General features: G+C 43.2%; 1 protein-coding gene across 1 annotated transcript in view; it reads right to left on the bottom strand.

Moving 5' to 3' along the window:
• Nucleotides 1-13,459, bottom strand: part of LOC144783133 (t-SNARE domain-containing protein 1-like) — a 54,307-nt gene extending 40,848 nt beyond the window's left edge. Inside the window, exons 1-2 of the mRNA XM_078662269.1 lie at nt 12,992-13,459; nt 12,594-12,716 (exon numbers count right to left, since the gene is read on the bottom strand). Coding sequence (XP_078518395.1) covers nt 12,594-12,716; nt 12,992-13,412 — 544 coding nt within the window. The 5' untranslated portion in view covers nt 13,413-13,459. The remainder of the gene's footprint in view (nt 1-12,593; nt 12,717-12,991) is intronic.
• Between the last annotated feature and the right edge of the window lie 5,468 nt (nt 13,460-18,927).

Below are 18,927 nucleotides of genomic sequence, written 5' to 3' on the forward strand. Positions count from 1 at the left end.
CGCCCCTTGCTGGTAAAAAGGAGAACAGAGTTGTATCCATCGACCTGGTAAAACCACAGTCATGTGGCCGATAACAAACAGTAGGCCAAGTGGACTCCCAAGAAGTAGTAGAACACCGATGTTTGCTACAAATCCAGAGGTTCAAACTAAGAGGCTAATCACATTCGAAATGCCCACAGAACATCAACAAGGAATATGCAACAAAGCAATGGAACTTGAACCTCTAAAAACCCAAATAAAAACATTTAGTCGAGACACACCAACCTACAATGAAGTAACATATGAGTATGCTGATGAAACAAAGGAAACTTCTAGAACAAAAAGTAATCCAGAAGCAATTGGAACAATTGACAGAACAGCATCCGGCTACTTCATCAACTTCGATGATTCATCTGAAGATCTGAGTGAATCTAAGAAACAGCCATCAACAAAAACTTTTAAAGATAAAGCTAAGGAACTTTTTCAACAGCTGAAAGAAACCTATCTGATTTCTCCATGGATTGAATTTTGGGTGGCCTTAGGTGCATTTATCCTCATACTTTGGCTCATCATGGTACTATGCTTGGGACATTTCATCGAAGGAAAATATGCTAAAATGGACACAGCAAGCCAGAAAATGAACTTGGTCCTTAAACCACACACATCTTCACACATCGAGAAAAGAGAACTTTCTTCAGTCAACCTTACAGCCAACCCTATACCCGGCGGGGTAGCATGGGACAATACTGATTATGAAATCTATGGTCCGGTTGAAATACTGAAGTATCTACACCAATTCAAGATCTCATTGAGCGACTTTGTAAAACCAAGCACATTTGCTGATGATTGGGACTTTGAAAGTATTAATGATATGATGTCTGATCTTATGATGTCTGCTAAATTTACAGAACATGATTATTTGCAGGGTTCGTCTAATTATGATCAGATGTTCTGTTACAACCACTATGGTAACCATTATCTACATAAATCTGCACAACCTAGAAATGTTTTAAATTATAACCAATGGGAACATTGTGCTACTCCTCCAAAAGGTAGCTCGAAAACATTTTATGATAAATATTCATACTTTTCAGGTTTTAACACAAGTCAAGCAGAAACATTTTATTTCAAATTGTCAAATAAGACAGGTATGAAGACCATGCTTACAAACACAAAATTGATATATTCAGATTCATTTTTTGAGCAAATGAATACATTTGGTTTTGATTTCTGGAACAATAATATTGAAGCAAAAACTGTTTGGGGTACAAGAGATTGACAAGTACAAGGTATAGAATCATTGTTTAGAGCCTGCATGATCCCAGAACAAATTATATTTTTGAATGACACTATTCAACAAACTACCTGTCTTGGCTTAGCCAAAATCAAAGATTTAAACAAACCGTCTATTCCAAAGCCAACAGTGAACGATAATAGCTCTATAGATGTTGAGATAGACGTAAACCATATATTAAACCAAAACAGAACACATCCTGAATGGAAACAATGGTTGATCTGGCCCACAGATACAAATAACTGTCAAGACAGATTCCTGAACAAAATACAGGGGTTCACATTGACCAGGCCAGACCCTAGATATTCCCAAAGACAACATCCAGGGATAGTAACCACCTACAGCGTGGGCAAGCTCTGCCTTCAATGGCTACAAATGTCCACACTGGCAGAAATTAAGCAACACCTAACTTTACTTACAGAAGGTGCTGACTTGCGTGATTTCATTATGGGACCACGCAAACAGCGTCAAAAACGTTTCATAGCGGCCTCTATATATGCAGCTTATAACGAAGCCTGGAAAGAAGCTCAAATTGAGACAGCAGAAAAAATACGGGAAATTGACCGTATTAATTTGGAAAAATCACTTTCTGTGGTGGACAATGGGTTAATGACTCTGTCCTCCAGAATATATTCTCTGGACAGCATTGTGTCTTCAGCAATCGATATAATATTGCAAGACTTACTGATGTTACAACACGGTCAGTACCAATTGCGTTCTATTGTACAGCTTGGCTGGACGTTACAAAATCTGCGTTCAGGCTATGTGCCTTGGCGTTTAATCAACACAACGTCATTATTTAATATCTTTAACCTTACTGATAAACAAATCAGTATGGCACAGAAGGGTGCTGATTATACAATCCTGAGCATTGAAAAACTAGAAAGATTACCATTAACAATGTCAGAACGACCTGTCATTGAATGGATAATACATGGGATAATAAATATTCCGATATCTACTTTCAGGTTTCAATACTGCCAAAAATATATACAGGCAGGCCAGTATGAAAGGTTGGGTAAAGGGTACATTAAGTCAACATGGAACTTGCCCTATACACACGAATGTGTCAGTAATAAAGGCCAGAAAGTGTTTCTTAGTGGCAATAATTGTGCAAGATCACTAAGCGGTACACTTCTGTGTCAGGGTATTAGCTTGCATGGAGCCTGTGAAGGGACTTCTAATAACCTTTCATGTTACCAGCTAGGCACACCTGCAACACAAATAGAACCATTCTTTAGGAGACTCTCGAACGGGAGTTACATTGTAATAGTAGATCGCAGATGTTGTAGTTTGCTGCCCGGAAAACCTTATCTCATAACCGTGACTAGGAAGGTCATGTGCTGTGAACGAGTATTGTTCCCGAACGATTCTCCAGACAGGGAGGCAAGGTTATGGCCCAATTTGAAAATTGCTTCTATTCGAATTGATACTTTAAGCAGAATGAAGACAGTGCTCCTACAGACGCCGACCAGGCTAACGTCATCAAAAGAAACGTATGATCTCCAAGTTGCAAGGACAACGGCAGAGATTCATTCATTGTTATCAACAAATTCCCCCATACATTTCGCAGAAATACTGAACGAAATCTTAAATATTTCTGATACCAGTGGTGTCTCAAATGTATTTAAGACAGTGTTTTCGGGAGCTTTAACCCCATTCAAAGCCATCCTGGGTATTTTTCCAGACTTTGTCCATTCCATCTTTGGCGGACTTCCTCTCCTTTTGGGACTGGTGGCAGGCGTCCTATTTTTGATCCTGTTATTTCGCTATGGCAAACCATGTCACAGACAAAACACCTGCGACAAGGGAAGAAACGATCCTAGCCATTGGCTACCGGGACCGCATAACTAGAGTCCTTTGACTAGCACGGCTACGGGACTTGAACATGACTTGGTTTCTTTCATTTTGACCAATGTGGCAACGTTGTGTTATGCCTGTATTAAGGTGCTTGCTATGCGGCGAAGAATGCGTGTTGGACACCTGTTTGACACTACAATCGGATGTGCCATTGGACGCAGAAACCTTGTTGGGTCCGGTAACGGCTCATGCATTGTGCTGCCCCCAGCGGCTACCTATCCTGATGACGGCATTCGTGGAGACTTCACCACTACGATTGAGGGGTAGTGAAGTACGAGATGAAAGCAGCATCGATCAGGTACGACCTTCAGTCAGCTATGCTGATCAAAACATCAATGGAGGCAATCATGCTCATGAATGCATGGTAACAACTTTTTCAGACTTAGTGGAACTTTCGCAAGAAGCTGTTGACAGTTTTTTCGACAGTCTAAATGATATGATGTTTTCACCAGAGCAGAAGGAATGACTTTGAGCAAGCTAGCACACGGAGTTCCCTGCAAACTTGAATTTGGCCTTCAACTTTAAAAGTAGAGCAATGAAATGGAACAATATTTTTTTTCCTCTCACCTCCCTCAATTCCAAAATATTTACAATTTTTTGGGACACTTATCTTCTGCTTAAAGTAGACATTATTCTTAGAGAACTGAATTTCTATTTTAGGTAGTCAAGAGACATTAGCTACCCTCTAGCATTTTTCATACAAAACTTTATGATTGTGATGAAATGGTCTCGCACGTTTCTTCTGTATAAAAGAGCCATTTCATGTGTAGTTTTCACAATTTATTCATGCTGAGTTTGAAATATGCGTTATATGTTTAGCATTATTATACTGCTTGTGCATATAGTACATGTGATTGTGTTTCGTATATTTCATAATTCCAAATTTCAGAATGCACATGAATGTATTTTGGGGTGGTACGGTATACACAAACGCTACTAGTTTCACTATGCCTAGATTTGTAAATATGGACATAGTCTACGTGGAGTGGGTGTGATGTATTTCTATAGGTACTGTATCGATCCCCCTATTCCTGACCCTGGTTTGGTTAATAATTCACTAGCAGCCATCCAACGGTGCAAAAACCGTTATCTGATTAAGCCACACCACGGCAAAGAAGCGCGTTATCTGATTAGGTCATAACGCATGCCATCTAATTAGGCAAGCACTATTCCTCCAGCCCCTGATAAGGCATACAGAGTTCTCAGAACAAATCAAACCTACAGCGACCTGGGAAATTCCCGTAGCCATTGTTTTGATTTCACCGAGAACTTCAGTAAAAGAATGTGCGAACGAACCCGTTCGTATGACATCCTTATTGACGTATATATGTCCATCCTTACGTCAATCTCGGCACCTTTCAGGTATAAATATTACCGACATTGCCTTAAGCAAACACACGCGGTGGTGACGAGATTGGAGCAGCGAGACTTGCCGAGGAGCCCAGCAGAGAGCGAAGCCCACAGGCGCTGCCCCGCCTTCCTGACGCGCTGAGAGAGAGACGCTGCCTTTCTCCTGCCGAGAAATCCAGCTCCGGCGTTTCCAAGCAGCCCTCGCAGGCAGCTGGAATATCAACCCCTGGGATAAGAGATACCAGCCCTCCACCATTCTAGATCTCAGGTACAGAACTGAATAACCCCTTGCAGAGAATTCTTGAGTCAGTCCCTTGGCAAAACAAACTTAACTTAAACTGCTACTTATCTACTCCCGCCCACGTATTAGGCTTAGGTCAGGTACACTGGGGTAGGCGTACTTAGAAGCACCAGTTGAGTACGATTAGTCAATGTATATATGTATGTATATATTTTATCCATTTTAAAGTATCATATGGCTCAGAAACCATATCAATGCTTTTACAGTATTATTTTATAATTCTGTCTTTACTGTATGCACTTTACTTAACTATAAGTATTGCAATAGTAGCGATCCATTTCTCTTGTACGAGAAAAGAGACTGATCAATAAATACCTTCTTTTATTGAACACGCCCGTCTCTTCCTTTTCTCTACAATCTGGTGAAACTAAGAATGCACTGAACTGACTGAGTGAAATAAGTTGTCTTTTGTTTTCACACGACTCTAGAGATACACTCTTGATTAGGGGAGAGCAAAGTTGTCATGTTCTATGGTTGTCAGAAACTAAATCCCTTCTTGTCTATCCAGGGAGGTTAAAATCCTCCTTGCCTATTCGAGAAAGTTTCTAGTGAACTCTGAGCTAGCTGGCAAACACAAAACTTTAAGTCTAATATCGTCAGTAGAAGACCTAGTTAACCTCTGTCCTAGGTCTATACTATTGAAGATATTATTCCAATGCGCAGAGCCTATTGGGATAATAGGAACTACACTACAGTTTGACGAGGATTTTGAGCACTTGAATTCTCGCTCCGCTCAATGCGCATGCGAGCATTGATAGGTCGCGAGACCTAAAAAGGGGGACATATAAAAGGGGAAACTACTAAACTAAAGTGCTTGGTACACAAGCCCTGGCACTGGGGAAACACAATTTCAGGTGGATGTGCACATGTGATCATGCAAAGTGTAGTCACTCATAGGGCAAAAGAGCCAATAGTTAAAATGGGCTAACCCACTGCTCCATGCTTTGTGCTGTCATTGGCGGAGAAAGAATGTGAATGACACTCAAACAGACCAATGGCTGAAGAGGACTGAGCCACTGAGCCAACGGCCCTCTATTTATGTTAATGCATGCATGTATGTATATGATTTTTCTTTTATCAAGTGGCTAGGCGATAGATAAAGCTCTCATGTCAGACATACACAGGGCTAAAGACTATGCTGAGCATTTAAAAAACAGTTAGATAATTGCTGTTCGTAAAACGATATACAACTGTGAATCATCGCATGGATTTTCAAATGCAATTCTTCTACCCATAGGGCTTGGCAGATTGGGTACCAAATCATTTACCTACTACCTACTACCTACTACCGACACTATGTGTCAGACTTCATCTAACTGTCTACAGATTTAACACAGGGTAACAAGAATCTATCTTTAAATACCTATCCTCTTTTTCATATGTTTTTGCTATCAATATGTAAGCCCTACTGCCTTTGTCACGATAAACAGAATAACCATAAAACATCTAACTTAACTTAAAATGTCTAATTAACCACACAAGTCTGTAGGATTCATAATTGGCTTGTCACCATAACCAACGCAGGCATTCGGTATTGAGCATAAGCTTTGCTACAAGACAAACACTGGGCATGCATGGAACAAATTACAAATATGTATACAATTACAGTTGGCCAAACAACATATAACCCCCTCCTAAGTGGGCCTTATAAGGATTCTCACAGTGCAAATCTTCTGTCATGCCCTGATGGTCGAACATTTTCAGGGTTAGAGAGGGTAATCAACACCAACCCCCTTAACCCCCACATAATCTGTGAGATTGTTTAAGTAACAAAATATGTGTGTACTGGTTTTGACAAATATAATAACAATCCACTCTAAGAGGCATACTGGTTTTAACATTTGCTTTTCACATTCAAGACTGAGACCTCCCACTTTCATTACAACATTTCTTAATAAAGAGATTAGACCTGCTGCATCTGGCAACATGTTTCCTAATGATCCTATTAGGCCAATATATTTAGGCAGTAGCTTGTCACCATATCAAACTCAAACCTGTAGAATTGAGCATAAACGTTCTCACAAGGCAGCTATCAGACATACACTCATAACATTACAAATATGGTACAAATTAAATTTGGCAAATTAACACAGTATAAGATGAATTTACCCAAGAGGTGTACTGGCTTCAACGTAACTTTTCATAATAAATATGTAAGGCCTACTGCCTTTAATCTAACTTCACAAAATAAATAGATCAGACCTATAACATCTAACTTAATGTTTCTTCATGAACCAGTCATGCCTAAAGCCTTCGTCACTGTTTTGTTGCCATGACAAAAACTTGTTCCTATAACTTGGAGCTTAATCTTCCCTACAAAGCAACTATCAGGCAGACTATCAGGAAGGGACACATTTGTACAAAATGACTGTTGCCAAAAAAATACTACCCCTCCTAAAAGGGCCTAATAAGGATTATCACAGTGACAATCATCTGTGGTCTTCTTGGATCAGGAGGGGTGCCCAAAGCGCTACCCTCATAGTGGGGAAAGGCCACTGCCTTTAACAGGATTTAAGCAGCATGAGTACAGTGGTGGCAGCATACCGTGTAGTATCAGTAGGAGTGAACAGTCCTATTTACCTGTGTCACTGGAGAGAGACCTACAGGCTCACTCATTTAAAGTTCTATTGCTGTGTGCTTAACTCACCCTGGGCCTACATCGGTTTCGTGTGTAGTGCTGCACAGTGCATGTGTGGTGTTCATGTGCTCAGTGGCGGTTCCTCGAGGGAGTACTGTGGGGTGGCGGGGCAGGGGAGGGGCAGGGTGGGGGTAGGAAACTCCGGAATGAGGTCAAACGGAGATGTGTGGATAAATGAATAAATAAAATGAATTACATTGTGCGCACTGCAATGCCAAATCGGCGATGCAGCGCGCCATGTAATTTGTTTTATTTATTTTTTTATATACACAACGCCGTTCGGCCGCATTCCGGAGTTTCCTACCCCCCACCCTACTCCTCCCCCGCCTCGCCCAGCAGCACTCCCTCGAGGAGCCGCCACTGCACATGCTGTATATATGTGTGCCTGTGAGTGGTACAATACAGGGGTAATGTAGTACTGTGCTGTGTGTGTATGTTATATGCATGTGCTGAGTATATGTGTGCATGCGATCAGTACCATACATGAAGGATGTACAGCAGTGCATACATTCTATATGCAAGTACTGGGTGTATGTGTGCCTGTGAATGGTACAGTGCATGGCTGACTTTGGGTTCCATTTTGGGAGAGCCATTGCTGAATGTTTAGACAGGAGGATTTAGCAGAATTTGTGTATTGCTAAATTACTGTAAGCTGGGTGAGACACGCTGCAGAGTCAGCTTTCCCATTATACTTCAAAAGGTGGTCTTTGATTCAGTGAGAGGTCACGAGGAAGAGGCCTTGGCACATCTCAGGAAGGAGATGGCCCTGATAAGAGAATCATGAAGAGAATGGCTTGGGGCACTGTGGTAACGTTTTGATACACATGTCACTGTAGCTGACATCAAGGTGTGACCTCCTTGTCACTCACCTGGCCAGTGTTGTGGGGTTATGAGGTTTGGAGTCGCTCCTGCTGTGAGACTGCTTTCTGGGGGAAGAGAGGGCAGAAGAATACGCACTTCAAAATAAAGCAGACCCTTAACATAAACTTCAAAGACTCAAACTCTAAATCACATTTGGTGTCTGGAAATGGAGTATAAAAAGGGTCGCTTGAGACCCCAAAAATTGTCAGCTGTCAAGCAGCTGGTGAGGCTGTGTGAGGAAGAGAAGCCTACAACACTTTGTGACCAGGTCTGCTAGTCTTTCAGCTGGGTGAGGGGATATAACAGAGGAAACCAAGACCACTTGCCCTTGGGGTCTAGAGAACCAGCGCCTGCTTGCTTGCCAAGAGTAGTGTGCCATATGAGGAAAAGGAGAGCATTGGGGGGAGCGAAGTCCAGTGGGGAGTCTTGTTGAGTGTATTCCCTTAGTGAGGTCTGAGGAGATGGCTGCTGCACCAATCAGGTTCTCACCCATGTACAAGGAAAGTCGGAGATCCTCGTATGCCAGTAGAGGGCTGCCGTGAGGTAAGATGTGATCTTCACTGTGCCAAACGGGTCATTACCCATGTGCATGAGATGGCGACCCTGTATGCCAAGAGGGGCCATTGTGAAGAGATCGCCATAAGGAGTAAGCTGTTGCCCATGTACGGTGGAAAGTTGGTGACCCGGTAAGCCAGGAGGGGCCACCGTGAAAGGATTGCATGCTGAGAGGGCTGTAGACCTTGTGCGGTGGTGAGCAGGCAATCATGTGTGCCAGGAGGGGCCACAATGAGGAAATCTACAGTGCCAATCAGGTCGAAGCCTTGTGCAGTGGAGAGACGATGACCCCATATGCCAGAGGGGACCACAAAGACCAAGCAAGAAATGTGTCCTGATCGTGATTCTCACTGGAGGAAAAAGGCCGCTGTGGGGATCCCTATGAACCTGCACCATGACTTTGGACCACTTTCGGAACCTTCACACTATTAAAAAAATTAGACCTACTGCCTTTGTCATAACCTTTCATAATAAAATATCAGGCCTATGGTTATCCTTTCTAAGTGAAGCAATCCGGCCTATATTCTTTGTAACTGACTTATCAAAATAACCAGTGCAGGGCCACTGTATTGAACACAAGCTTTGCCACAAGGCAATAGGCATACCATAGGCAATAAATATGTACACAATTACAACTGGCAAACAATGCACATGTCTTCCAAAGAGGCTCAAATAAGGATTATCAAAATGCAAATCTTCTATCCGATGGAGACTAAGAAGGAGGTCGCCATACCACGGACTGTCCAGTACAAGTCGGAGGCCGATCCATTGCAGGGCCTCAGAAATGGTTCAGATGGTGAAGGTTCTAGAGGACAACCGACAACCTCTGAGGAATCTCTAACCGCCACTCCCATAAAGAGTCAAAATACTACTGGCTTTTTGAAACAATCCCCACCTTTGATACCGCCAAAAAGCAAACTATTGACGATAGATGGACTGTGTGGACAGAGACATTTGAAGATTTTATTGATGCACTTGAAGAAACTGATAACAAAATAATGATCAAATAACTCAAAACTCTTGTTGGTGATGGTGTAAAAGAATTCATAAGAAAGATGCTGTGAACTGACGAAGAAATCACATACCGTCAGATTAAAGAAACTTTGGGCCCGATGTAGGTCGGTCGGTAACGGCCGAAAATCGGTATTTTCGGCCGTTACCGATCGGAATTGAGACATCGGGATGTAGGAGGCCGAAATCCGGCAAAATCGGTGATTTTACCGAATCGGAAAGTCACCGAGTCGGTAGAACTCCGAATCGGAAAGAAGTAGGAATCTGAAAAATCTCCGAATCGGTAGAATACCGAATCGGAGACTTTTCAGATTCCTACTTTTTTCCGATTCGGAATTCTACCGACTCGGTGATTTTACAGAATCGTGAACGTACCGATTCGGTATAATTACCGAATCGGTGATAATCCGATTCGTTGTGAAAAGCTGAAGAATGAGATGTAGGTAAGCACTGAAATACCGAATTTGCCTCAAATTCGGTATTTCAGAGTCGGAAATTACCATGGATTGGAATCAGGTGGTAACCAGGTGCAACCTATAAAAAAGGACCCAAAATGCAGTTCTACTTGCAACATGGCAGCTTTCTATGTCATAGCAAGACGGCTACGGCTACAGCAGGAAGGAGAGAGGGAATGGCTGAGACAGGAGCAGGTGTATAGACAGCGGATCACCCTGTTCATGCTGACAGATGCAGAGATCCTACAGAGGTACAGGCTGGACCCAGAGACCATCAGAGACCTCATTAGGGACCTCCAACCCCTGTTGCAGCACCCCACCCCAAGGGCACACGCAATCCCTGTGCATGTGCAGGTGCTATGCTGCCTACACCTGCTGGCGTCTGGCAGCTATCAAAGTGTAGTTGCTGTGGCAGGAGGGGTGACCCAGAGCAGCCTGTCAAGGTTCTTCCACAAGTTCCTTGACGCCATGATCCAGAGGATGGACCAGTACATTTCCTTCCCTGCAACCCATGCAGAACTGGTACAGACTAAAGCAGACTTCTACCAGATGTCAGGATTCCCCCACATCATTGGCTGCATAGACGGCACACACATTCCGATTTGCCCCCCTGCTGACACGGAATACGTATACCGCAATCGGAAGTCACGGCACACCATAAATGTCCAGGTCATTTGCAATGCCAAGTGTGTCATCACTGACCTGGTTGCGAAGTTTCCGGGGAGTACCCACGACTCCTATATCTTCCAGAATAGCGGAATTTATGCACGGCTGATGGCAGGGGAATTTGGTGAAGGATACCTCCTAGGTAAGACACAGTGTCAGACCCCCATAACCTAAATAGCAGTGTGAAGTACATGTGTGCATGTGAGTAATGTCACCCCTTTTCCTTCTAGGCGACAGTGCATATGCCCTCCGCTCGTTCATTCTCACCCCCTACCTCAACACCTCAACACCCAGCCAAAGGAGGTACAACCGTGCCCACAAAAGCACGAGGAATGTAGTGGAAAGGACCTTTGGCATCTGGAAGAGCAGGTTCAGATGTCTGCACAAGAGCGGAGGTGCAAGGCAATATACCCCCATCACCTGCTGCAAGATTATTGCTGTCTGTGCAATGTTGCACAACCTTGCAGTCAGGAAAGGCACTGAGGTTGAGTTGTCCGACTTCGAGGACCCTGACGATGACAATGCTGTGCCACTACCACAACCTGCTGGAGTCTCTGCACCAAGTGACGGCAGATACAGGCGTCAGGAGATAACAGACAACTATTTCTGAGTGAGTACAGATGCACAAACAGGTCAATGTATGTTTTCCAAAAGGAAATTTAATAATGTTGCAACAACGTTACTGCACTGATGTGCAACAAAACAAAAGGTAAACAAGATGTGGTTAAATGTCAATTGTGCGGGTTGCCTCACCCGCCCTGGCAGTCTTATTTCTTGCTGCGCTTAGCAGCCCCACTAGGATGTGGCTCACCCCCTTCTGTATGACCAGCAGCCTCAGCGGCTCAGACACTGCGCTGGCCGGGCTGCTGCGGCTGCTGCTGTCCCCAGCCTCGCCCAGGCCCAGGGCGGGATTGACAACTGTGTTAGATATCAGTAGTGTCTCCATGGCGGTGGTAATGCGGCCCATGCCCCTAGTCACCTCTGACATGTTCTGGGTGAGGCTGGCCTCCATGTTTGCCCCACGTTGGCATAGCTGGGCGGTTGCAGCAGCAAGGCGGTTCATAGACCTATTCTGCATGCGGGCATCCCTGCGGCGACAGTGTTCATGTTCATCCATTTTATTGCAGAGCTGGGTGATGGCAGTGGTCATTCGCCCAATACCTGTTGCAATGTCCTTGTTGCTATCAACAAATGCTTTGAATCCCTGTGCCATCTCCCCCATCTGCAGGTTGTGCTGCCGCAACTGGCGATGGCAGGCCAAGATTGATTTTGCCTGCATTCTCTGGATTCTGACCATACTGCCCTCCAGCCCTAGGAACACGCGGCCCTCCTGTGCTGGAAGTGGACTGCTGGATGCACGTGGCCTCCGGGGATTTCTGCTGCCCTGCTGTGTGTGCTGGGGTGACACAGGTGTTACAGGGTTTTGTGCTGGAGCCTGACCCGCTGCTCCCTCCATGATGTTTAATGGAGCAACAATTATCCTCCTGGCAGGAGATGTGGCAGGTGCAGGGTGGCTCTGTGGTGGTGAGTTCTCCGGGGAGAACTGCAATGGGGGCGTCTGAAACAGAGACAGTCGGGGGGAGTGTGGAAATGTGAGGGAATGTCCAGTGTCTTCCTCATTGCCCAGGGCACTGCTGTTGTCCTCCTCCTGTGTATGTACACTGGTGCTTGGCACTGCCACCGCACTGGCTGATGGTGCTGGAGCTGGTGCTTGAGTAGCTGCTGCTCCCCCGCCTGATGGTGCCCCTAGGTATAAAGAGGCATTTGTCAACTCAGTGCTAATGTATTACAGTCACTACCATTAAAGCATTGCACATCTCATTACAAATACTTTGATGCAGTATTAAAGTTATTTTTAATATGCTTCTGCAGTGGCATTTTTTGGGTACTTTTGCTGACTACATTTAGCATGATGCATTGCTCATGTCTGTTGCTAGCAGTACTGGGCTGGGGTTTGGCTGTGCATTGGGTCTAAAGGGGAGGTGTCCCGTATGGTGTGTCAAGTTGCGCATGCTTCTTACCTGTAGCTGTAGCTCGGGATGAGCTATCCAGGTCCCCAATTCCCACAACACTCGCGCTCTCAATGGTAGTGGCCACAAGTTCCTCCAGGTCAGTGAGGGGTGGCGCCCGGTTCTTGCCTCCACCAGTTAGTCCAGCCTGCTTGTGCAGCTCGGCCAGTTTCCTCTTTGTGACGCCGCGGATGTCGTAGAACCTCTTTTTGAGGTCGTCCAGGCTCCTGTGGGTGACACCAACAGCGTTTACTCTTTCCCCAATTTCTATCCACAGCTTCCTCTTAGTGCTCTCTGGAACAGTGAGGGACAGCCTTCCATACAGCTGCCTGTGTACCCTCACCACCTCCTCCACCAACACTTGCAGCTCCATGGTGCTGAATTTGCTCTTCCGCTTGCGCTCAGCCTTCTGGCTCTCAGAGCTGCTTGCCATGTTTCACAGGGATCTGGATACTGCTGCTCACTGTGGCTGCTCAGCTCAGGCTGCCTCTCCAGAAAGTTCTGATGAGTTGCACCTGGCTTGCCACACCCTGTGGGGGAGGGTGCTTCCACCTCATTGGCTGATGTCAATAGTTTCAGTTTCCTTGATCGACGAATCGTCATTTACCGAATCGGTAATTGCCGAATCGGATTTTACCGATTCGGAAACTACCGATTCGGTATTAATGCCGCGTTCCTATTGGTCCTTTGGCCCATGGGGTGTATTGCTATTTCCGATTCGGTAGTTACCGATTCGGTATTGGCAGATTCTGTCTATACCGAATCGGTACTTGCCGAATCGGTGCGTATCGACTCACGATACCGAATTGTACCGATTCGGTAAAATTCCGATTTTTTTTATCTACATATCATTTACCGATTTGGAAATACCGATTCGGTACGATTCGGTATTTAAAAATCGGTAAATGTGTTTTACCTACATCGGGCCCCTTTGAATCTTAAATTCAATGTAATGGAGAATGTAGATTCTGAAAGATACATTTTCCTGTCAGACAACAGAAAGTTAGTGAACCATTGATGAATTTGTGGAAAGACTCGACACACTCATAAAACACTGTAAGTTTAATGTATTTAATGACGAAGAAGCTATATGTCTAAGAGTTAATGATGGATGCTCGTCAGATTCATTCAGATGACGAATGCTGAGAGAAACTCTTAGTCTGGAGTGAGTGTAAATGGCGCTAGAGCTGAAGAGTGTGCTGATAGACAAGCTGCTGACGTGGAGGCCGGAGGTGCCCAGAATGAATCAGTCATGAGTGTGAAAAGTAAACCAAAGTCTAAAGGACACAAGGTGATGTCTACAGGTAAAAAGACGTTGTGTTTTAGATGTGGATTTTCATTTCAACACAAAGGCAAATGTCCTACCATTGGAAAGATATGTAAAGGTTGTGGGAAGGAGAACTATTTTGTGATGGTTTGCAAAGTGAAGGGAAAAGCAAGTGCATCACGGCGCAAAGGCAAAATGGCCAACGGATTGTTCCAGAAGTAACGTTCGATGTGCACCCACAGGGTCAAGCGGCGACATCAGTTAAGACAAATTGACATTGAACGAAGTTGATTGCCATCTAAATCATCATCAAACAGTTTGTCTAGATATGTGTCAAGTGAAAGTGAAGAAGGTGATTGTGCCCTGTTGATGTTTATCTCAGAAAAGCTTGTACACGCTGGACTGACCGCATGTGAAGAAATATGTCAGTCAAAGAAAAGTTGACATGCCCAAGCACCAAAGTCATTCAAACCTTATCATAGATTACACTGAAAGTAAATGGTTGCTCAGTACCTTTCACCATCGACAGTGGTGCTTCGATATACATTATGTCAGAGGATAAATATAATGAATTGTATCCATTACTGCAACTTACGCTATTGAAAACCAAAGTGTATACAAGGGCTACATTGACGCCCTTAAAAAGACAAGGTTAATTTATAGTGACGATGAGCCACAAGAAAATAAATGTGCAAAGACCCATCCATATGCTTCAAGGTACAGCTTCAAGTGCCTGTCTACTCAGGTTCAGCATAGCTGCTGATAAGGAAATGATTTCTGTACACTACAACATCAATGCACACAATGAAATAGTAAGTCAATTCCCTTCATTATTTCATGGATTAGGAAAGTTTAAGACTATCAAAGTAAAGCTGCATGTTAATAAGGATGTATATCCTGTTGCTCAAAGGCATAGACACATTTCTTTTTATTTACAAGATGCTGTTGAGAAAGTACCTGAATCGCTACTTCATCATTTATCATCATTTATCATTTATTGGTCTACTGGTGCCATGCCATAAGATTCTCCCATAGTGGTAGTGCAAAGAACGGACATTGAAGGAGATGTGCATATATGCGTTAACATGTGTCAGGCAAATAAGGCAATTGAACGAGAATGACATCCAGACCACACATTGTTGACTTAACAACACAATGAAATCATGCCAAAGTGTTCTCTCGCCTTGATTTGAATAAAGGTTATTATCAGTTGGAACTTGAAAATTGCAGGTACATTACAATCTTATCTACAAATGTTGGTTTGTTTCGATAAAAATAATACTTTTTGGTGTGTTATCATCTGCAGAACATTTTCAAGAAGTCATTCTACAAATCATACAGCCTGTCATGAATGCGTTCAGTTATTGCAATGACATATTCGTTTTCGGAGCTACACGAAAAGAGCATGATAAAGATCTCACACAAGTATGTGCTTTACTTGCAGATGCAGGTTTGACTTTGAATGCAGATAAATGTGAGTTACACAAGACAAAGTTAAAATGATTTGGCCATATCTTTTCTGATAGGAGTATGACACTGAATCCTGCTAAAGTAGAAGCACTGTCCCCCACAAGATGTTTCATGGTGCGTTCATTTCTTGGCATGGCCAGCTACTGTTCCAGATATATATGCAAGACGTTGCCACTGTAACTGCTCCATTGAGAGAGATGATGTAAAAAAAAAATCCTTTTCATTGGTCACATGAAGTAAGAAAGCCATTGAGAATGCTGCAGAAATGGCATATTTCAATCCGAAGTTTCATACAGAGGTTTTTGTCAACGCTAGCCTAGTCGGGTAAATGGCCATCCTTGCACAGCACAGCGGACACCCTACTACTCAAAGGCATATTGTGGCATATGCAAGTAGGAGTTTGTCCAACACAGAATGTGCTTAATCACAACCTGAAAAAGAAAAATTGGCCATGGAATGGTCTTGGGAACATTTCCAAGTATTCCTGTATGAAAATCCTTTTATGCTGTTCACTGATCATCAAGCTTTACTAACTATATTTGGAAATCCAAAGCCCAAGATGCCTACTTACATCAAACAATGGGGACTATGACTACAAGAGAACAATTATAACATTGTGCATTGTCCAGGGAAGGATTAGAACCCTGCTGACTACTTTTCCAGCGAGCCATGGTACTCCATCCAAGAAGGCTGAAGCCTATATCAATTTCAGTGTAAATTCCAACATACCAGCTGCCATTTCATTAGCCCAGATTATCACTGCCGTGACCCATTGTAATGATATGCTAAAGTTGGAAGATATAATCACATATCAGTCATGGAACCAACACCCTCAACTTCTCACCAGTGGTCATGAATATTAAAAATACAAAAATATCAAAGATGAACTGCCCATAACTCAAGAAGGAGTTATGTAGTGAGGGTCAAGAATCTTGATTTCGGAGAGTCTGCAGCAGAAATGATTAAAGTGGTCCATGAAGGACATCGTGGAATCGCTGCCACAAAACGAGCTCTCCGAGACCGAGCCTGATTTCCTCTTCTTGATGAGCAGGTTGAAAAGGAAGCAAAACCTCTCATGTGTGCAACTGCCTTTCTACTAAAGTTACTCAACACACCGTAAACATGTCAGAACTCTCGAAGCATGCTTGAGAGAGAGTAGCCATTTACTTTTTTGGTCCACTTAACAATGGTCATCACCTGATGTGATTGTGGACAAATACTTGTGATTTTCTTTAATTGAGGATCTCTTAACTACCATTCAAGATTCATTTAGAGACTGGATGGCATCTCTGTCGTCAATTCAAAGATTTCTAAGAGCATATGAATATAAAACATAAGAACATCACACCTCTGAGTCCTCAGGCCAACTGACTTGTTAAGCGTTTTATGGGTATGCTAAAGAAAGCAGTGCAGCACACTACTTTTGAAAAGCTCGATTTAAAAACTGTATTAAATTCTACCTTAAGAGCTTATCGTTCACACCCCACTCAACCACAAGTGAAAGTCCTGCAACATTGAAGGAGAGCAATAACAATCAAGATCCCTCAGTGGACCAATCAGAGAAAGAAAGATGAGAGAGCAACTCATGAGAAGGACTTGGTTCATAAACAAAAGATCAAAGCTTAGGCTGACAAAAGATGACTTCTGAAAAACATTGTCTCCAGAAGAGGTGATCATGTGCTTGCACACCAGATGTGGAATCGAAAATCTGATGCTCCATTTGATGCAGAACCTTTCCAAGTGGTGTCTACCAAAGGACACATGGTGATTGCCCAGGCCCTGGGAAATATATTAACATTTTACCAGAGACTCTTCTCACTTATAGAGTTTAATTAAACACTTATAGAGTTTAATTCTTGCTCATCAGATCTACATGTTGCAGGAGAGAATGATTCTGCCACACCAGTGAATGCTGTTGCCTCTCCACCGTCATCGCAGATCCTGGACTTGAAAGTTTCTAGTTTCCAAATACAAGATCATGTCAATCAATTAAAGATACACAAAGAAAGATTGATTGAAGAGATTCAATAGTATATATATATATATATATTTCAACAAGATGCTCAGTCAGAATGCTGGAGGCCCCAACCCATTAATGCTCAAAGCATGGTCAGAACATTCAGCCTCTAGTTCCAAGATTATGATGGAAATTCTGATTAAATTCGCCTGGATTGATAGAGATGAATTACTCAAACAGATACAAGAAATTACAGAGGAATTGATCCAACTAATAGACAAAGATGCTCTGAAAAAAATACAGGACACCATGAAGGAACGTCTCAATAAATACGAAGAAGAAATTAAAGCTAGGAAACAACGGAAAATGAATAGAGACTATGCTGATTACGAGTGTGGAAGAATTCTAACATTCAGCAAAAAATATGACCATCTGTACAGAACTCAATCACAAGAAACTGCCCACGACACTACGAGTAGCGTCCTTAATGAGAGTAACTTGCAAAGTGACACAGAATCCAACATCACGGGAGGAAGCATGTCTGGAGAGGAATCTACAACTAAAAAACAAGTTAATTTTTTAGACGAGTTCCGGGTGATGCAGAAAGATCGACAAAATGTGAGAGACCATGCATCACCGACACCACGAGGAAGAGGGCGCGGACAAGGCAAGACAAGGGGAAACGCCGGAACCGCAAGAAACGACTCCAACAGCGGTGGGAACACCGACAAAACAAAGGGCGCCATGGGAAACCGCACAACGCGCTCAAACAGGAAATATTAATGGATGCTGAAATGGAAAACAAAACAGTTGTGAACTTATGTAAGAGAGATTTGAGTGTGAATGAAAAGAGAACTCTGTGTTTAGGACTGTCTTTTTGTCCCTCTACACGCTTTAATTACACTGATACTAGAATAGATACATTTAAGTTTGTGCGCAAACTGAAACTGAATAAATGGCATAAACTCAAAAGACTGGGACACACTGCCAGAAACACATCCAGGAATGATAACCATATGAATAATTTTGAAATTGGGGATGTTGATGCTCTGCTTACCATAGCCGAACTTGACAATACAGATGAGAACTTTGATACACAAATTAGTACAACCCAAGTTCTGAACAGTATGCAAATCGAACAAAACGCGGCGGCCAGAACTGACTTTAGAATAAAGTCTACCTTCATGCCCATACTCCCCCATGACAGTATTGATACTTTTCATGAGTGTGTGATTAATGATCTGCTTGACCTCA

Source organism: Lissotriton helveticus, chromosome 9, assembly GCF_964261635.1.
Source record: "Lissotriton helveticus chromosome 9, aLisHel1.1, whole genome shotgun sequence".
Taxonomy (NCBI): Eukaryota; Metazoa; Chordata; class Amphibia; order Caudata; family Salamandridae; genus Lissotriton; species Lissotriton helveticus.